Genomic DNA, 21169 nt, shown 5'->3' on the forward strand with positions numbered 1-21169 from the left:
AGGAAGGGAAATTAAACATGCCATCACATTCAAACTTTTTAGCAGCATCTAAGAAAAATCTGTTATTTCCATTATTATTAATCACCATTCAAATAGATTTGAGACAATTTTTTTTCTTACACCACATCACTGCTTACCTCATGCTTTAAATCTATTGTAAAGTCAGACTTGAGTGGTTCACTTTTCAACTTCTTTGCAAGCCTATACAATTAAAGTTGAAGAAATTTACTCAAAAAAACATATTAAAAAAAATTCAATTATTAGTGTATGCAGCAAAGTGTGGCTGGTATTACTGACCATCTTATAAGGAAGAAAAAAAATAATAAATCACGCATCTGTATTTATTGTCCCAAGAAGCAACTTGTATTTCTTTGTCATATCAATTTTATTTTTTTTTATCTGATCACAGCATGACGACGTTAATATTGGTTTTCAGCACACACATTTTGATACATTCTTCCTGCCCAAGAAGAAAGTTCTCATCTGGAGTAGATGGAGAGTCTGGCATAACATTTTCAACAGATTAAAAGCAGCAGTGCATTTGAAGCTCAATATTGATCAGCACCTCATACTTCAGACAATTCTCTTTTTGGTGTATTCCAAAGCACAGTATTTAGGCACCTTCAATTTATGAAAACATCAATCCTTGCTACAGCAAAATGCATTCAACTTTTGCAATCTATGAAGTTTTCAAATCTCATTTAAAAACTAAGCATCTAATCTCAAATAAACATCTCTATAGCATAAGAAATACTTCTAGAGGGCAATGCAGTCACTCTAAGATCCACGAATAAAACTGCTGTCTGGGGGAGAATACATTTTTAAAATGACAACAGATGGCATTGACCTAGTGGAACAACTAGTACTGGACACCTATTAAGTAGCTGATATGACATTAACTTTTAGATAGGCAGAGTGAAGCAAAATAAATCACACACAGAGCAATGATAGAAATCTATTTATGTATCTTTGTCTACTAATGAATTCTTAAGTGTTTGTTTATAATAATTATGCTTGGATTGTGTAGAATAAGGAAGAAATGGAAGGAGTATTTTCCAAGTAGGTTTATAGTGGGACCGCAAGTCTATGTAGGCATACTCAAGAGCCAGTTGTACATTACTGTGCCTCGTTGAATATCTTACTATGCACCTTAGATCCTCAAACTAAAGTAGGCTTACACATATCAGCATGGATGCTGATAATACAGGTGGCGGCAGCAAAAGCTCAGTGTAGGCTCTGAAGTCAAATCCACAAGAGGCCAGCCTGCACTGGTTGAGTACAATCCAAGCTGTCTGCTGTGGCTAAGCTGCGATCAGCAGCTTCAAGTCAAAGATATCTCAAAATTAACATTTGACTGTGTATGTCTACATGATCTGCAATAAGACCTTCAACTGTACTGCAGAAACACCTTCATCTTTCATAGCAAATACTAATCCATATGACATCATAACTCATTAAAATAACATTGACTAGCATCTAGAAAAATTGTATAAATTAAATATTCTTAACTACTATCAATAAGCAAGAAGTGACTAAAAATTCAATTCTTACTTGTTAACAAGTGGAATGCTAAGTGCCCAACCAGCAGCAAAATCTGGAAATTTAAAGACTGTAGGATTTTCAGCAAAGGCATAATGGTGAATTATTGTAGATTCTTCATCATATAATGCTTTACCTAAAAACCACTCCTGTAAAGGAATATAGGAAACAATTTTGTTCATCTACAGCATCCTTTTAGTGAAGATGACGACTGCATTCATGCTGAATAAAGCAAACCTGAAAACAAAAACAAGGGAAGCGTATTGTTCACAATAATCTGGACAAAAATTGTACTTTGTAAGAAATGAAAGTAAAGGCAGTTCTCTGAATTAAAATACACACTGTATTTTCAAACTCCAGCATATGTCCTGGATACCACTTGTTCAAAGAGCACTGGATCCCAGAATCATAGTAGGGTTGAGGTTGGAAGGGGCCTCTTGAGATTGCTCAAGCAGGGTCAGCCAGAGCAGGTTGCCCAGGACTCTGTCCTGTCATGCTTTGAACACACTCCACAATCTCTCTGGGCAACTTGTTCCAGTATTTGACTGCCCAAACTGACTACTGACTTGACAAGACACTCAAAAGTGTTACATTCAGGAACTTTATATATATTCATTTTGAAGTTCCATCTGTCTAGCCTCTTCTACATTAAGGAACTTAAAAAGCAAATACATTTTAGATATCTTGATCTTCAACACAGTTGAATGAAGAAGGTCCCAAGTATGCATTTGTAAAGTAAAAAATCAAGTAGTAGTAGTATTATTAGAGTTTTAAGTAACAGTTTTTAAGAATTTACTGCTGACTCTGCTGTATCTGAAAATAATTAACAGATTAACAGACTTAAATACTATTTATTTCATGTTACTTTCTTAATCTTTGTGTTTAGAATGGATTAAAACACGTATACCCCCAAATTTTTGCAGAATAAGGACTCTAATGAAGGGGAAAAAGAATATATGTGTGTATATATATAATTAAAAACACATAAACTACTTTTCAGGCCTACAAGCACAAACGATGAATCAGAATTCTGAATCACCTTAATGGTTATATTAAAGCTTTGAAGTGTGAAGTTCTTTGCATTATGACAGTAACTCAGGCTTTTCTTTTTCCTGACAATTTCTCAATTCCTGACAATTCATCACTAAAATAGATTCAAAGTTAGGACAACTGTTTTTTCACAAAAGATTCTCTTTCTCCATACTCCCTGCCATATCTGATTTTGCCTCTCCTTTAAAGGGGCAGCTATCAGCAACAATGAAAAATTCCTTCAAGGCATTAGCACAGTTCACACACTTCACATGAGATAAATAAATAACTTACACAAAATTCCACACAAAAGGGAAAATATTCAAGCAAAAGTACTGTAGAAACATCCGGCCAAAATAAACCAGTCTAACCTCAAGAGGATCTTGCGTCTCAGTAGCCTTCTTTCTAACTCCAAGCAGATGTTGATATATAGACTGAGATAAATTTTATAGCTCCCCAGAGTCGATGAGGAGCAATGACTGAGATTTGGCCAGGATGCAGCAGTCAACAAACAGCAGAAGAGAGGCCTGCATGCACCAGAAGACACCTCCAGCCAAAACCTACTGGCTGAGCCTGGCAGGAGTACTCAAGCGTGGCTGCCCCAGGGGACATTCAGCCTGACACTACCCAATATATGGAGAAAGTAAGGGTGGAGATTTTTTCCCACCATTTTTTTTAACCACCTTCATAGGAGTTGCTACCTCATACCTCCTTACTAAGCCTTTGATTTATACCTTGAAACAAAACAGACTGTTTTCTCCTTTCTTTATTGGAACGACTCAATAGTGGTCACTGGAAGGATTAAAAACCAAAATATTGGGAGGTAAAAAAATGGGCAAACACACTAATTTTTATGCAAAATGATTGCCTTAAAAGAATCAAAATAATTCTTTAGAAGCATTTGTGCATACCATTTTTAACACTTTAGAGTCTCCAAAGCTTTGAAATGTTCATAACACAAGCACAATATTCTGTTTCAGAAATAGTTAGTAAATAGTAACATTTTAATATGACAGTACCATCTGCAGACAATTTTTTTCTGGACCTCCACTTTGTTACATTACAGAGTAAAAAAAAAAACCAAACCTTTACTTATCCTAATTTTGCAGGCTAATTTTTACACCAAAACAATCTATAGGTTAAAAAAAAATAACCTTACTTTCCTTTCTCTATAAAACAAAGAAAATTAAACCTATACATATACCCTCCTCAGGCTTTCACATAATATTTTTTCTGGCAATATTAAGCCACAAATCACAGTGAAGGCATTCCAGGTTACAGCCAATACTCTCCAAGCTTACTTGGTCATAACATTGTTTATACAGTGATATGTAGGACAAGTCAATCTGTGCAGGCTGGCTTTACAAGATTAAATTAGTTATATGCAAAGGTGCTTACAAAGTAACTTAAGGAATAGTGGTCATCAAATTGCATATAGAAAAAAAAAGTGGATTAAAAAAAAAGAATGTGATTCATTGCATTATGGATAACTACCATCCACCGGATCAGTTAATACGTTGTGCTTCAAAACTGGCAGGAATCAACTACCTTTAGTAAGAGCACTCCAAAGCCTTCAGAACACTTTAAATTAATAGCTGAAGGAATGTGATGCAACAAAACTCAATGTCAGACCTCAGTGAAGGCTGAGGTGACTTTACCTAACTTGCTAATCAAGTTGATTCTACCCACTCACTTTCATACCCACTTATTCACAAATACCAAGACAAGTGCGCCAAATTCATCTGTTCAGGACTTGCGTCTGACACAGAGGAGAGGAGATTTTCAGCTGTCACATCTTCACTGTGTCTTACTACAACATCTTATGAGTTCTTATGATTCTCAAAGAGAAACTGTTTAGACAAATCTTTTCTACCCTTTAAGTATCAACAGCTACTAAGTCATTCCTACCCATCGGCTTGGTTTATTCATTCTCGTATATTCTTTGGGGCTGTAGTCTACCATCCTATTAGGATGACAGGAAGAGGAGTGGCACATAAAATTTGGTTTAATTTTGCTGCCATCTTCGATTACAAAAGCACAGGTTGAATCAATCTGCTGTTGAAACATAGAATCACAGAGAGGTTGAAGTTGAAAGAGACCTCTGGGGATCATCTGGTCTAACTTCCCCTCCTCAAGCAGGGCCACCAATACAGCAGGTTGCCCAAGACCGTGCCCAGATGGCTTACAAGTATCTCCAAGGATGGACGCTCCACAACCTCTTTGGGCAACCTATGCCAATGCTTGGTCACCCTCACAGTAAAAAACGTGTTTCCCGATGTTTAGATATAATTCACCATCTGAGTGCTTGCCTTGAGGTCTTAACGTACATCAGATGTTCCTCAATGTTTTTTAGTTTTACTGCAGTCAATAATGTCCTTGGTTATCAATGCAGGTCATTCTCTTAACATTCCTCTACAGTCTCCTATAATACTTTTACACATTTGTTTTCACTGAGTATTGCATAAATATCAGTCTCAATAGTTCTGTTACTAATCTCTACATATCCAGATTGAAAAGCTGCAGATTCATCAGCTATTCGCATGCCCCTTATAGACCTTTTATTGTGGTTAATGTATACCAGCTTTTTATTGTGCAGACTGCTGACATTTTAAAATGAATAATCAATAAGCTCATTCTGGTCTAACTCACCTCATATTTTGTGACTGATGGACTACTACTATATGTAAGGAATCAACTATGGACTGTTACACTAACATGACGATTACAAAAGCAAAACATTTTATTTTCCTTTTAATGCAGGTTGGAACATAATTTGTTATTGTAATAGAATTTACATGTAATGTGAAAAATTAAAACTGGCATAAGGGCAGCATCTAGAACAAATATGTTTATGCTTCTAGTCTGAGAACATCAATTAGGAGTAGGTATTTCTGAAATAGAAATAAATGGATATTCCGAAGGCCTGAATATATCCAGTCAGCCATTTTGAGACAGAGCATTTAAAAATGTAAGATCTCTGAATTACTATTATTACCATTTTAGAAAAGAATTGTGAGAAAACACACGACAAGGCCACGTGAGACCTGAAGCAGAGTTCAGTACTCAGTCAAGGTAACAATAAAGAGGCAAAACATATTTTGCACAGGAGATTTTGGCTTGTTTTATTCCAGGCAAAGGACGGACAGTAAGCTGAATTTTTTTCTGAACACTGTGGATTCTAAACATTAACAGCTTTCGTGTCAGTTGCATTGCCAAATTTACTTTGTTTCTTCCATTTTTCTTTTGTTCTGCAAGTCTTCTGGTGATGTTTCTTTTCCAGCAGGTAAAGAAAACTATCTTATCACCAAGACAGTTCAGAAAGAGAATGCAAATAAAATACCCTACTATATTAGATCAGAGATAGTAAGCAAACTAAGATCAGTCATTCTGTCTGATGATAATTAGAACTGATGACAGACAGGAAAATGGGGAGGGGGGACCACACAGCAGACTATATTCATCTTTTTACTGATGCTACATGATTTTCAGGTTATCCACAGAAGTAATCTTTTCTCTGCTGAATTTTAACAGTTCTTCAACAGCTTAGACAGGCGCTCATACTACTTCATGTTAAATACCTTGCTCGCTCTCAGCCTCAGCAACAGAAATCCATCCCCCTATTTTAAGCTGTTTGGATAAATCTTTTCCAATGTTTGGAGCTCTGAGACATCCAGGTAGTGTTATAAAATTAAATTCTGGACCAGTGAAACTGTTCCGTAACTAGGAATTATAAAATTCTGTATTTATAATTTTGTACTTAAAATGATTCCACGTTTCATCTAAAAACCCATTCAAGCACATTCAAAAGAAAGTTAAATATCTGATTTTTTATTTCACCTTAGACCCGTCAAATCTTCCAAGTGTTTCTAGCAGCTTTACAACTTGTATTCTTGTGTCTTCTTCACAGAAGAAAATCCAGGAGGAGTTTCTACCATAGGTAACAGAGAAACTAACAAAAGAAATTAACATTTTACTAATAAACTGGCTTATAAACAGAATGATAGATTCAACCCACACTCCCCAAATCTAAGTACTTTGCAATCAATCATTCATTTACACAGAAACTTTTACTACTAACTTGGAATTACATATCAAAGGACTACAGTGAATGGATAAAGATATTGCCTCTGCTGCTATCTATTTATACAGCCCTAGTTATTCCAGAAAGAAGGCAATACAGATACATAAAGAATGTCCATTTAGAAACTTACAGGTACTATAGGTCTAATAGCCACCTATGAATACAGAGGTTTATAGATAGCAGTTTAAGTTACCCTCCCTTCTGTATCTTAACGTTCTTCCAAGGAGCCCCACTGTTGGGCATCTGACACCATTGCAAAAATCATGAAAATGCCTAATGACAGCTTTTCTCACAGCTGTTTGACATGGAGCATCCCCAACCTAAAAACTTCATTAGCTTTTTCAGTACAGATTGCAGGGACTTCCCTACCTTCCCCAAAGCTGACACTAGCTCAGTGCAGGATTCCCAACTCCTTCAGAAAGTTCTCATTTCTTATTTCTATACTCCTCTCAACTTAATTCTTTCACTACTTCACAAAACAAAACCTTATTTATTCATGACATCCTAATGGAAAAAAAATCCAATCATTACTTGTCCAGTTTCCTTTGTATAGCTTTTACATTGATTTAATTAAAGAAATCATCTGAAGAGAGGGATAAGAAAATTAGCATCTACGAACATCACAGATTTCTTCCTTTACAGCTTTGTCTACTGATAAAATCAGCAATGAAAATAAACGGCAGAAATGTAAGTCAGCAAAAATAAGTAAAAAAGGGTGATAGGATAATTTATGTTTTAGGGAACAATATTTGCCTAGGAAAAAAACCAAACAAAAAACCAACAAACAAAACCAAACCCATTACCTGAGAAATATTTTGTGCTAGAACATGTGATACCTGCATCTGCAGGTCTTTAAATTACATGCTAGAAGCACCAGATGGGTGCCAGGTGCTAAACTAGTTCAGTCTTTTTTATCTGGGACAAGCCATCTTCCTATAAAGCTACCTTTCCTCTGTGTCTTGCAATGATATTTGATTATTCACTGCTTTCTGCTTATGATACTTAATCCGCTAAACTATAATAGCCAGAAGAACTCACAATTCATCCTTTTAGTTAATAAAAGCATATACTTGCTAAACCACGACACTACTCAACACTGAAATCTGGGGAACTCTTTGCCATTCAGGCAAGCAAACAGGGTACAATCAACTGGGAAAGACACTTCCTAGCTGTTCCTTCTAAAACTTGCCAAACAAGTACAGAAAGGGTATCAGATATCCTCATATTTTTAAATATGTACAGTACTCAATGCCCTGTGAAGACTGAAGGGTTTTGTCTCACACTTTAGTGCTCAGCTAGAACTTTAGGAGAGAAATATCTGGATTTATGCAAAAGCAGGTGGGTGAGGGGCAAGGAGAAAAACACTAGAATGATCCACACAAAAAGAATTTCTGTATCTTGTGAATATTGCACATACAAGTTCCCAAAAAGAATGATCTGTTCATCTAGCTACTGATGGACAAACAGAATGATTTTCAAGGCTAAGTATTTCAGGCTTGCAGAGAGTCTTATGTAGACCTCATAGTACACAAATTTGGAGTTCAGATGTCAAGGAGCCATTGGAGATACTCAGGTAAGATCCAGGGCAATAATTTAAAAAAGGGATTTCTTCTCTGCTTGATGAACGTGGTTATTGAGAAGAAATGCCGTGGGCCTTCTGGAGACAGTAAGGATACTGTGTCATAAGACATCCATTGATATCATTACATCTTCTGAAATTAACTATTTTGTCCACACTAACCTGTGTCCAAGAACTAAAACTTAAGAATTGTCATAACTGTTTCGAGGCCTACTTAAAAATGCTGACAACCACAGAACTGAGGGAAGCCTTTCTTCTGAAAGCAGTTTTCAGATAAGAATGCATCTTATATCACAATTCCTAGCATCATCAGCTGCTGCAGAATGGGCTGATCCCTTAATCTTCCTTCCTCCTCTTCTATCCATTGAAAAAACTAAAAAGTACAAGCCCCACAACATCTCCATGCTTCTAAACTACTCCATGTCTTCGTTCTGCCAAAAGTATTAAGTGAAACAGTAGATACAAGGAACTTCATATTCCAGAATTCTCTTCAAGATGGAAATCCTCTACTTAAGATTCCTCTTCTGATTTCTGGAAGAATTTGCTTCTGCTTTATCTCACAAACTAGCATTTGTATTTTTGCTTCTGAGTTTTGCTGTCTTGTCAGAGCTGTATCTGTAAACCCTGTCAGCAAGACATAAATAATTCAGAAGAGAAACCACTAGGTCACTGAAATAGGAGCTAAGAAGGAAAACCAAAGATGATTGATAGTTGGAACATCATCTTCCAGTTTTTCAATTTACTTTAATTCTCCTTTTGCTTCTTTTCACAGTTTACATATATCTCAAAGATAGCTACTATACAAGCACTATTTTCCTGTTTCTACACACAGGGAAAGCCATGGAAAGCAGAAGAGGGAAAAGCATCCTGTCCTGTAACCAGTCTGATGCAAAAACCTCAAACCAAAACAGAAACATCCTTTTGAGTAATTCTAATAAATTATATTTACTAAATTAAACCTCAATAGGCTGCAGAGCCTCTGGCATCATTTTCAAATGCAAGTTTTAGGCAAAGGAGAGCCTTCACTACAATGGAGCTTTAGGACTTTCTGAAGGAGGAATCATTGCTTCCTTGGAGCCACCTGCATAATCTAAGCAGAAAAGATACTTGAAATTACCTGTCTTCTCTGACCATACTAAGATGAAAACCGGCCATACAGCTTCTAAAAAGATGTCAAAACCTACACTTTTTCACTATAGAGGTGTACCACCTCTCAGAAACACTATAAGCAACAAAAGATAGAAATCTGAAACAGGTATTATCATCTATTTTTAAGGAATGATTTATCCACTTCATTCAGCCAAGTAATCTGAAAGGTCAAAAGTTCTGAAATACCTCACACCTTACACTGTGAGAAGTGGGAACCAAATAGGAAAACACACATTTGAAATGATATTTCTTTTGAATAGTTTACTTCCTTAACAATTTTAAACCCCATGACAATTTGAAGAAGGTAGTTGCTCAGTTACATTATATTATTGTTATTCTTTTACTTAAAGTACCTTTCTCTGATTTAATGAAATTTAACAGAAAATTGCTTTGGAAAACTAAAAAAGAAGACTAGGAAAGTGAAGAGATAAGGTTGCAACTCCCATTCAAATACTTTGCTTCTGAAAAAAAGAGGCCTGAGTACTTAATATTTATATTCTTGGTTGCAAAAAATTCTGAAAATAACTGACACTCATTACACTTACTCTCTCATTAATGGTAATATTGTCCATGCACCTTCATGCCCGTCCATCTGATGAATAAGCAGAACCGTAGGTAATTCCTTTAAGAAAAATAAAAATATCCCCATTAAACTTGAATTATAGGCACTTTGTTTCCTAAATGCCAACTAATTGTAAAAAAAAATACTCAGGAATGACTGCTTAGCTCTTCATTGTTTTTTACTGGCAAGTGGCCCTGCAGAATACATGACTTAGGATGGGACAACACAAGGTGACCTGCAATTTAGGGAAAGTGCTTCTTCCAACTCATGATTTCTTAGTTCTCTATTAGATATAAAGGTAATACACTTCAAGTGAAATGTTTTGCATAGGTCCCATATAATCAATATATCATACAAATTTCTTTACCGTATCATAAAATCCCATACTGTAAAGAAAGACTTATAAACAATGTAGGGCATTCTATAAAGGCTTCCACTGACAATCATGTTACACAGAGCTTATGCAGGAGTTCTAACACTCTTTACTTTGCTGAGTTCAGCTCTGACCTGTCACACTAACATCATGACAAAAACCCCACAGGTTTACACAAAAAATCAAAATGGACTTAGCATTTTTTTCTTCCTGAAAAATCAAAGCAGCTTCCTGAAAAGGAAAATCTTTTCATAAATGTCTTTGCCCTTTTGTTACTTGAAATTTCTGTTGTAGGAGATCACGATGTCTAGTAGACAAGCTATCATTCTGGAGTAGTTCCCAAGAAAACACCCTTCAGACATGGCCCTCTGATAAACTAAACTGCATAATTTATTCACTGGTTCATACATGTAAAAAGTGGGAGATATATGTATCTCCCCTAATATATAGGCAGTACCTTACTCCATTGATTTACCACATTTACAAGTACAGTTCTCCACTGCAGCATTATTAAGGTCTCAACCACCTTACAAATGTCTAAATCCTTTGGGTTAGGTAATTGTACTGAAGCAAAAATCATCCTGCCAGAAAAGCCTAATCTTCCAATTTATCTAAACTTCCTCGCCATGTAAAGTACATCTCCTTACAACAATTAACCTCATAAGCACTGGTGATGCCAATGCACTTCAACACAAATGACTTAATACTAGCAGGTAAATGATCCCACCTTTCCATTATACCAACTGTTAGGTTATGTGATTAAAACCTCATCTCCATAACCACAAAGCAGTGCAGAAGAACAGTAACAGAGGAGGAGCCCCAATATAGCAGTTGGAGAAAACTGAACACCTGACCCCCCAGAGCTGTTACAGGGGAGCCATCAGCCTGTCCAGGTGTGACACTCACCAGCCAAAGAGAAAGGAGAGGCTCCCCACTCACAGTCTGTCAGGGGGGTTACTGCCTACAGGGGCATGGGACTCAGGACAGGACTCAGAGGAAGAGCACGTTGGGATGGCACAAAACTTAAGATGCTTAGAGGAAGGTGAAAGGTCAGGAAAAGAGGGATCAAAGTGGTCTGAGGAGGAACAACCATCGATAAGCACAGGGAAGGGAAAAAAGGAGTTGGTCACTTAAAAGATTGCTGGTCAGGACACTTGTCCGGCCATGCCCTGCACTGATCACTGCAGTCTGTCCTGCCTTCTCATCACGCTCCGTTTCTAAACTCCTGGGCGGGGGACTCTGTGTGCCTGTGTGCGTTTGGAGGTCTGAGTGCCTGCAACTGGAGGGGCAAACACGAGTCAGAGGTGCACCTGTCTGGTGTCAGAAACTGCGGAGAGCAGGGTGCATGCATGTTGTGTGTGTGTAAATGTGTGTACTTGCTCATGAGCATCAAGCTGGACTAAGTGTAGAAGAGGCTTGGGAGCCAGGTATCAGAGCAGCCACAAGTCTGTGGCAGACACCAGAGACCAAGGGCCGTGATGGTTGCTGGAGGAAGCAGGAGGTCCCAACTACAGAAGAGCAATGTACACCTCTGGGGCATAAGAATCAGGTACTGGTAGGGTATAAATCTGCACCAGCTACCAGAAAGACCAATTTGCATGTGTGTGTCTGTGTGCCAGGCAACAGGGAGGCCACGGGGTCTAGGGATCAACTGCTGGATACACCAAGTGTCTAAAGATACTGTGAGGATCCATAGTGTGCGCACACGTGCGTGTGCAGGAGCAGGGCTGAGCACCATCAACTGGAATGAAGCTGTGAGTGGCACAGCAAGCCAAGGCTCGCATGCTGGCAGCTGCAGAGATCGTGAATGCAAGGGCCAGTGACTGCACAGACTGAATGTCAAAGACCAGCTACTGAAAGCATCCATATTGTAGGTATGTATATCTATGTATACATATTCCACAAACAGGCTTTCATCCTGATCAGCCAGAGAGGTGAAACAAGGTCAGGCCATTGGTGCAGTTTGTGTTTGTGCAAGTACTGTGGTTTCTGTGTTGATCTCTTTTGATGACCACGTAACATATGTAGTGTGTGTGTGCGTGCACATGTGGCTATTAGGAACACGCGCACACGTGCCTATTGGACCTGGGGACGCAGAGCTGCAGCGGCCTTGCCTCTGTCAGGCTGGAGGGTTCGGCAGCTCCCAAGACAAACCATCTTGGCCTCTCAAGGGCCTAATTCCTTTCCACTTACACCATGCATATGCCAAACATTTTCGTTTGATGAATGCATATAAGCCAATGCCATTAACATAAAATTCATGTTTAAACATAAAAATTATTTATTCTCTAGAAAAGCTGTAAGATAAAGTTCACACTGCTTGTTGCCAAGTTTACTTTAAATCCTTTTTAATGATAGTTAAGCATAGCACCTAGAAACACATAAAACCTCCATACTTCATACACGAAAGAAAACATCACCACCACTCTAAAGAATAACTGTGTCTCTCAGGAGTGCATTAACCCTATCAAAAAATAACGATCTACTGTTTTTAAAAATGTTTATGCTATCGTGACTGACCCCAATTGAAAAGAAACAATGCCAAAACTCACATTTGGATATTCATCTGCATCTAAAACATCAGTGTTTCCGATTTATGGTTCTAGTTCAACCCGATCTATTGAATATGCTTCTTGTTAGTTTCAATTTATTGCAAAACCAAAGAAGTCCAGAGGTTTTTAGTGGAAGTGGCAAATCTTAGTAACAGTATGAGGAACATCTAGTATTTCACTAAAATGTAACCACTTCATGGTAAAACCATGTTTGCTTATGGGATTCCAGCTAGGAAAATAAAAGGACTAACCTCTGTCTTTACAAGAACGTTTGTTTTTACAAGCATAGAAACCCTGCAGTTCTGCTAGTATTTGTATGTGGCCATGTATTCCATGCACAACAGGAGCCAGAGATAAAAACAGTTAATAATATACTCAGTGTCTATATCACACTAAAGGCTGAAGTTGTATTCATTTTACATACAAACAACACTTTCCAATGCAAAAAGTATGAAGTAAATTACATAATCTAAGTCGCTGTACCATATACTCATTTATCTCCTCTTTAACAAAACAACCCAAACTCTTTCTTTGTGCAGATCAAAGGAGTGATGATACAGAAAAAGCACTCTTTTTTTTGAGCTAATCTGATATTTTTGCATGGTATCTTTTCTTTTTGACATTCTCATAAGCCTGCTCTCTCTCTCTACTTCCTCTAAAACACGAAAATACATACCTTGCATATACCTTTTCTTCCATCCATCTCTATCAATGCATCAATTCTGATTTAATAAAGGAGATGCTTAACAAACACTGCACGGGTAAAATAGCCTCTTCCAAAAATACAGGAGTATCTCTGTTGCTTTTCATTTCTCATTTTATGTATTTTCACTCTGAACCTAGTGGAACTGGGCTGACCTATTCATTTTATTTATTCTGCCTTCAGTACAAAGACAGAAAAAGGCAAAAAGTACCTGATGTCAGCTTTGGAGAGTAAAAGGGCATGTGCAGGCTAGCTCATCAGGGGATGGCTAGATAGTCAAGGTAGTGATAAGTAACTTGGACACTGTCTGTGTTTCTCATAAAACTCTCCTACAAATGCATCCATACCCTGTACTGTATTCACTGGTTATTTTATCTTGAAACTACTGTTTCCACAGTTACAGTGCCCATATGCTTTCACATACATTAACACTTTACACACATCATGAGTCAAATTTAATTTAAATAAAATAATTTAATCACTTCTGAAGACCAAGAAACTACCCTCCCCACTTTCAAAACTGAGCTGACTTTAAAAGGGCAAAACCAAAAAATGGAATCACTTGTGAAATATTGTATAAGACATTTTTACCCCAAATACCACCTACTGTATCACCACAGTGAGAGCAGTAATACCTCCCTCAGATTATAATTGCAAACTCTACAAAAAATAACCCCTAAGTGTGAATAAAAGGGTTAGATCCACATCTTCAGACCAATTCAAAAGACATTGACACAGCCTCATATGTACCTTTAAAATCATTTAGTATTATTTATGCAAGGTGAAGTACAAAGATGCTAGTGACACGCTCAATTTCCCAACAAATCATCAACAGAACTGAAATCAAACTCTGGTTCTGGAATCTAAACATTAACATGTGAAAAACCTTGGGGAATAGCATATCCAAAGAGGAAAGAGATCAATCAGAATAAAAGAATTTTTAAGAAAGAGAACTGATAACCTGAAACAAATATCTGAAATCTTTCTGTACTACATGCAATTTCATATTAATCTACCAAAGCCAATAAAAGAAATGCACAATTGATAAAAACAAAACAGTACTGTGTGAAAACAAAGAAAAGGGCTAACTTTTCATGGACTGCAAGGTTAAAGGGGACCTCTGTAGGCACCCAGGATGGCAGAGATCATCCCCAGCTAAAACTGGATTTCCAGAGCCACAGCTCGGTCACATCCTCTAAGACCCCCTAGCAGACCTGCATTCGCTTTGTTTTCCTGTAGAATGGACTCCACCGAATTTCACCTAAGCATAACTAAACCTTGCCTTAAGTGTATGGTTTAGTGAGAACATACTTTTTAGAACACAATTCAAACTGTATGTTGCTCACCAATATTTATTATATGCCCTATATGACATAATACTGCAAGTACTACATACTACAAGAGATATGGAACTGTGGTGAAATGCAAAACACGACAGTAATATGTTTATTTATATATTACTGAGCCACCTGATCAGAGCAATTAGCAAACTTATAATAACACATTATAGAAAAATGCAGTAGTGCATAGGAATCTGCTCTTAATGAGTCCATTATACTGGTATCTGCAGAGTGTCTTGCATATATGCTTGCGTTTTGTATATTTATTAAACTGCCTCACAAAACCCAGAACTGGGAGGCAGGAGAGGAGATCCTAAACTCTAGACACTTGTTGAATTGCACAGTTCCAGAATTCAAAATGTTCTCATAGCTTTTGCTCTACATGCTCTGCAAGCACCTAACAACATTTTCCCTACTCTCTTATCTTCTTTTCAGAAATTAATCCTAAGAGACCTTCAGAGCTAGTCTATCTACCCTCTCCTCAGCTCTCCCGTTGGGAGGTTAAATAAGCCAAGCTCTTCCAGCCATCCCTTATGACTACTTTGACAAAGGAGAGCTGTGGAATACACACTGAAGTCTCCCTACAGCCTTATTTTCAAAAACATGTCACTTCTACAGACACCTTGAAGGACGACAGAAAATAAGAGCAAATCTCCTATCTCTAAATCCAGTGGGTCAATCGATTTGCTAGGAATTGCCACCCTCAAATACTACACTATACACTACATCTTTTCCATATCCTAACAATTCTCTAAAATGTTGAAAAGAACAACACACATTTCAAATAGTTTCAAATATTCAAATATTTTTTATGTTTTAAAGACATAAGTATCAATGTTTATCAGAGCATCAAGTTCAAGAATTCAGGGCAAAATAGTACTTCAATATACCCCTTCAAATAAAACCCACAAATGATTTAAAGTACTATTTTACAATACAACTGTAACACAAGTACTTTGTTTCCCGTTAACAAGTCAGTTATTTGGGAGCTTCTCCAAGATGTTCATGACCTTTTAAAACCTTTGCTCTATTTCTCCCTTTAAGCTGTTTAAAAAAAACCCACATTGCTAACGAAGCATAATATCCAATAAAGAGACATTTTTTAGTCTTTCACTCCTCAGGAAGCCTAACGTAATAATCTACTATTTTGCATTATAGACAAACTCTGCTTCTGTTCTACTCTCAGATGCCTGGTTATCATTTTAAAAAAGAATTGAGTTTTTTTAATATATTATGTGCAGTATCAAAGGGTTCAGGGAAAGGTCATAGCAGTACTGTGCTTTCATAAATCAAGAGCAAGATGCTGTGTGTCTGTCATCAAATGATCTTACATCAAAGAAAAGATAGAAGCATTTACCCAATCACGTGGCAGTAATAACTGCAATTTAAGAAAGTGATTTGAGGTGTTCCTGGCTATAACTTCAGATAAGAGACAAAAAAAAAGGAAGCATTTTAAATGAAGAGGAAGTAATTTTATCCCTTTTTCCTACTGTACACTATATTGAAATCCTCAGAACACAACTTAGCTGCCAGTAAAACATACTTGAATGCATAACCAAAGCACCAACTCCTGAGCTCTTGCACGCTGGATCCAACAATTCATTGCCTGGAAAATAGCTACAGTATTTGTATCTGAAGGGACAGATTTTTAGGCAGTTAATTTATTGCATAACAATTGACATTCCAGCTATTTCATCATCAAAAAGAAAGCTTTCTGCGACAATATATTTCTGTCTCAAAACCCTGGAATTATCATTGATGTAACTTTTTCATGTGGGAAAGATGCTGGTAGCCACTGATTTTTGATTTTACTGCGTTGTTCTTCAACAGTAGTGGAAGTAAATTTCAGGATGCATATTACAATGCTGCCAATTGCTAACATGCTGCCTAGAGTTCTCACAATTAGAAAATCTGTAAAAGGTCCAGTAAGATTTTTCTGATCCAGAAATAATTCACTTGTGGTCAGTAGTAATCAGTGTTAATTTGATTTGCAGTATGTTGATGTGACACCACAAGATTTTCCTCAACTGCTGGTACAAATAATTGTCCTGCAGCAAACTGAAAAACAGTCATCCAAAGAATTAAGTGTGCCTATGTTTCCCATGATCAGGAGCAGTAAATGTCGACATCAATACAATTGCCTCCAACCTTGTAGATGAAAACTTGAATAGATCATAATTCAACTGTGATCAGGACATGAGGACTCAAGAAACTACTAAATTTAAAAAAAATAATAATTTCCAAATATATGTCCATAAACAAATGAATTATGCTCCTCCCGCCAATTAGCCAAAAACCGTAAAATACTTCTAATTTAATTTCATTTAATCTAGACTGGGCTACGTGTTTCAAAGATCAAAATGAAGTCTGGAGTCTTCGATTAGTGCTTGCTGACAAGAGTTCTCAAGTCCTGACTTTTCAAACTGAACATTACAAAAAATTGACTAATTTCATTCTCGTAACTACTGAGATATAAGTAACATTCAGAGGTATCGATTCATTTAAAAATTATTATCAGGAATCTTAATACCTTCAAAAAAAGACATACTAAGTTCAAACCTAATTGCAAGACTGAGACCTAGACCAAAAGCAGCTCCTACTGCTTCCTAACACTGCCTCATTTATTCTGTCTAGGTAAGTCGATTTTTGTGCATTTTTTCCTACTCACTGCACTGTTTCACATCACAGAGTGCACAAATTGTATTCCTTTGGGATGAAACTAAACCAGAAGATGTGCTACAACTGCTAATGGACCTCTAGTTCACAGAATGGAATCAGAACCAGTCCAAAGCAAACCCCTTTGAAATGTCATGCAACACCAGCACAAGCTCCTCAGCAACAACTGCATTGCTCTACAGATTTGCTCCTTTTGCACCAAACTACTTCCTAATGTAGAAATAGTCCAAACATTAGTCCAGATGTGCCAAGTGAGTATGGCACACGTACTATACTTTCTGTTAACTGGGATTTAATAAAATAATAAATAATGACATGGATTTTAAGTCAGTCTAATACTTAGTTTGAGCAGCAGTCTGAATCTTGAAAACTGAGAAAAGTATTTGAACTTGCTAATTAAAAAGTGTACCTTTGGAGGAAGAAACTAATCAGTATAAGAGTTCTCACAAATTCGTTTTCTCTTTCTGTCCCTAGATTCCCCTATCTTCCCTTTTGAGAGTTAATGATCACCAACATTCCAAAGTCAGTCTTATTTTCTAACAAGACAAAAAAAGATGTGGAAAAATCTGGAAAGGATTTGAGTGTTTATTATAATAAATACTGCCAGAGATGCATATAATGAAACACTAGCCTAGAATGACAACAATAAATTGCATTAGAATGCCATTTCTTTGTTTATCACTTTGTGGAGCTGTGTCTCCACAGCTCAGAGTTTGCAAGAATTCTAACTAAAACAATCATACAGAAGACAGACATGTGATATACAGTAGATAGTAGGAAGAGAACCACACTGGAGCAGTTGGTGAAGAACTGCAGCCTGCGGGAGGGACTCACGTTGGAGAAGTTGGTGGAGGACTGTCTCCTGTGGGAGGGACCCCACGCTAGAGCAGGGGCAGAGTGTGAGGAGTCCTCCCCCTGAGGAGGAAGGAGCAGCAGAGACAACGTGTGATGAACTGACCACAACCCCCACTCCCTGTCCCACTGTGCTGCTGGGGGGCAGGAGGTAAGAGAAATCGGGAGTGAAGTTGAGCCCGGGAAGAAGGGAGGGACGGGGGAGGTGTTTTAAGATTTCGGTTTTTTTCTCATTATCCTGCTCTGATTTGATTGATAATAAATCAAACTAATTTCCCCAAGTTGAGCCTGTTTTGCCCATGATGGTAATTGGTGAGTGATCTCTCCCTGCCCTTATCTCGACCCAGGAGCCTTTCGTTATATTTTCTCTCCCCTGCTCAGCTGAGGAGCACAGTGACAGAGCGGCTTTGGGGGGCACCTGGCCTCCAGCCAGGGTCAGCCCACCACAAGCTTACAAACTAGTATTATTAGCCACAATACTAAAATCCTTTCTCAATCAGAACTAACACATAAAAACACTTCAAGCAATGAAATTAATCTATTTGTGGGGTTCTGTTGATTCTTTATTAGCAAATTGTCCCTTCAAAATCTATAAAGCCTATCCTAATACTGGATGGTTTGCAGATTCCATGTGTCGGACACACAGATGGATGATGGTTTACTTCTGTCTTCTGCTCTTCTCTCCCTTTAGTCTATGGAAAAAATATAAGCTCACTAACCTTCAACTTTTTATTGCAATAGCTACTGAAATTCTTCGCCTCACAAAGTTTTAAGTATTTCCATTTCTTAGTAGATTTTTATATTCACAGATAAAAAAAGTCTGGAGTATCCTTCACTAACAGCAATTTTGAGGCAGTTGTCTCCCTAGCTAACTTACTGTGATACATGGGGCAGCAGGTCCCTTCCTCCCAACAGTTTCTTACCAAGTAAACCTAAAATACATTTTCTAACTTAGGAAGAAGAAATGAAGAGAAGGAACAGGAGAACAGAAAGAAGCTTCCACAAGGCAAGAAATTTGGTATATGTATTTCGAGTACTGGTATAGATGCTCAGGAGAATTTACAAGAAACAAAGAAAACTGTTAACAAGTATTGATTTTAAGGGTTAATTTCTCATGATTTTCAGAACTTGGAGGCACCTTGCCCTTCAACAGATTAGAGTTTAAAAGCATTTCAGAAGTTTAGCATCCAATTATTGGGGACCCAAAATGGGCAGTTGCATTTTAAAATGCAAATCCTGAAAGAAATTAAGCATTATGAAGACAAACTATATACTCAACAGGAAAGAAAATTACCAAGAACATGCTGATATCAGACAATGTATGTAAGAACAGTAAGTAATACATCAGAAAACAAATGCAGATGTTAATATGGATAAGGAAGGGGAAATACGAACTTCATACAGTGACCACTTAAATGCAGACACTTGTTAGAAACAAGGGTTTTATAATGCAAACTCTACCCACGTAACAGAACGGTTGGACAGATCTGGAAGATAGGTATAAATATGAAAGTTTTGGTTGATATTGCAAAGAGAAGTCAGGCAAAACAGAAGCAAAGGGGGAGAAAAAAATGGTTGGATAAAAATGAAGGTCCAACTGAACTTTATACAGGAATCTGAAAATGAGGACAAGACCAGTAATTTGTTTTCTATATTTTAAACAAAAAAATGCAAATTATGCAAGGTGTAAGCACGCAAGTTTAAGAGAAAATTCAACTACTATGGCAATATTTTGGTGTTCATTCTCTAAATGGAAAAAATTGTCTAAAGGGGAAGAGGAGGGAGAAGAAAAGGACAAAGAAATCTTGTTTCCAGAATATTCTATTCATAAACTAGAGACAATCCAGGGCTTTTAGTAGTTATTGGTACTATCACCTGACTCAAGCAATATGGACAGAAAAAAGCATCACAAGAGCAACACATACTGGGCAATATGATACTCAGAACTTTTGGACAAGGATTTGTGTGGGTTCAGGAGGCAACCAATAATGGCTGGAACTTCTTCCTCCCTCTTTTTCGCTGCAGTACCATGTTCCCTAATTACTCTTAATTTTTTGAGTCCATGAAGGATCCCCTGCAGGGACTTCACTTCTTTGAGAAAGTAAGAGTGCCAGACGTGCCAGGTACCCCATCAGAGTCTCTGCCCTCACCACAAAGCAGTGCAGGACTTGCCATCTCAGCAAGATCCCTTCACGCAGTCTATCGCCAGCCATATGCCAGATTCATCATTTTGCTGTGGAAAGAGTCCTGCTGCTCAGCCAAAGACTAGCAAGACCTGGGCCAAGTAGAGTGGCGTACAAGATAAATAACATAGGTGACATGACAGTATCTTCCCCAACAGCTCTGGTATAGACTGGTATCTGATCTTTGTTCTACAAAGAGGGAAAAATGATGGAAAGCTAATGGAGAAGGTATGCCAAAGAGCCTTGTTTTTCATAAATAAAGTCAACAAAAACTGTCCACTCTCTGGCAGGATAAACTCCTACATGTTAAGGAATAAGCATTTTAAGAACTAAGGTGACAAGCACTTTTTACGAGGCTGCAGGATTTATTTGACATGAATAAATCCTTGCAGAAGAAAAGAAAGCTGTTGCTAGGAAGGAAACAGATTGCACACTAATGTTAAAAAAAAAAGAAGAGACACGATCAAATAACACTGGGAAATATAATAATTTAAAGTTTTATATAAAACATACCTGTTCTAATTAACAAAAATGGGGTTGATCCTGATATT

The 21169-nt window shown here is 37.4% G+C and overlaps 1 protein-coding gene across 1 annotated transcript in view; it reads right to left on the reverse strand.

Moving 5' to 3' along the window:
* B3GLCT (beta 3-glucosyltransferase) overlaps positions 1–21169 on the reverse strand; it is a 67646-nt gene that overhangs the window by 21886 nt on the left and 24591 nt on the right. The window contains exons 5-8 of the mRNA XM_075742063.1: positions 9923–9999; positions 6406–6517; positions 1552–1688; positions 138–201 (exon numbers count right to left, since the gene is read on the reverse strand). Coding sequence (XP_075598178.1) covers positions 138–201; positions 1552–1688; positions 6406–6517; positions 9923–9999 — 390 coding nt within the window. The remainder of the gene's footprint in view (positions 1–137; positions 202–1551; positions 1689–6405; positions 6518–9922; positions 10000–21169) is intronic.

This window comes from Balearica regulorum, chromosome 1 (genome assembly GCF_011004875.1).
Source record: "Balearica regulorum gibbericeps isolate bBalReg1 chromosome 1, bBalReg1.pri, whole genome shotgun sequence".
Classification (NCBI taxonomy): Eukaryota; Metazoa; Chordata; class Aves; order Gruiformes; family Gruidae; genus Balearica; species Balearica regulorum.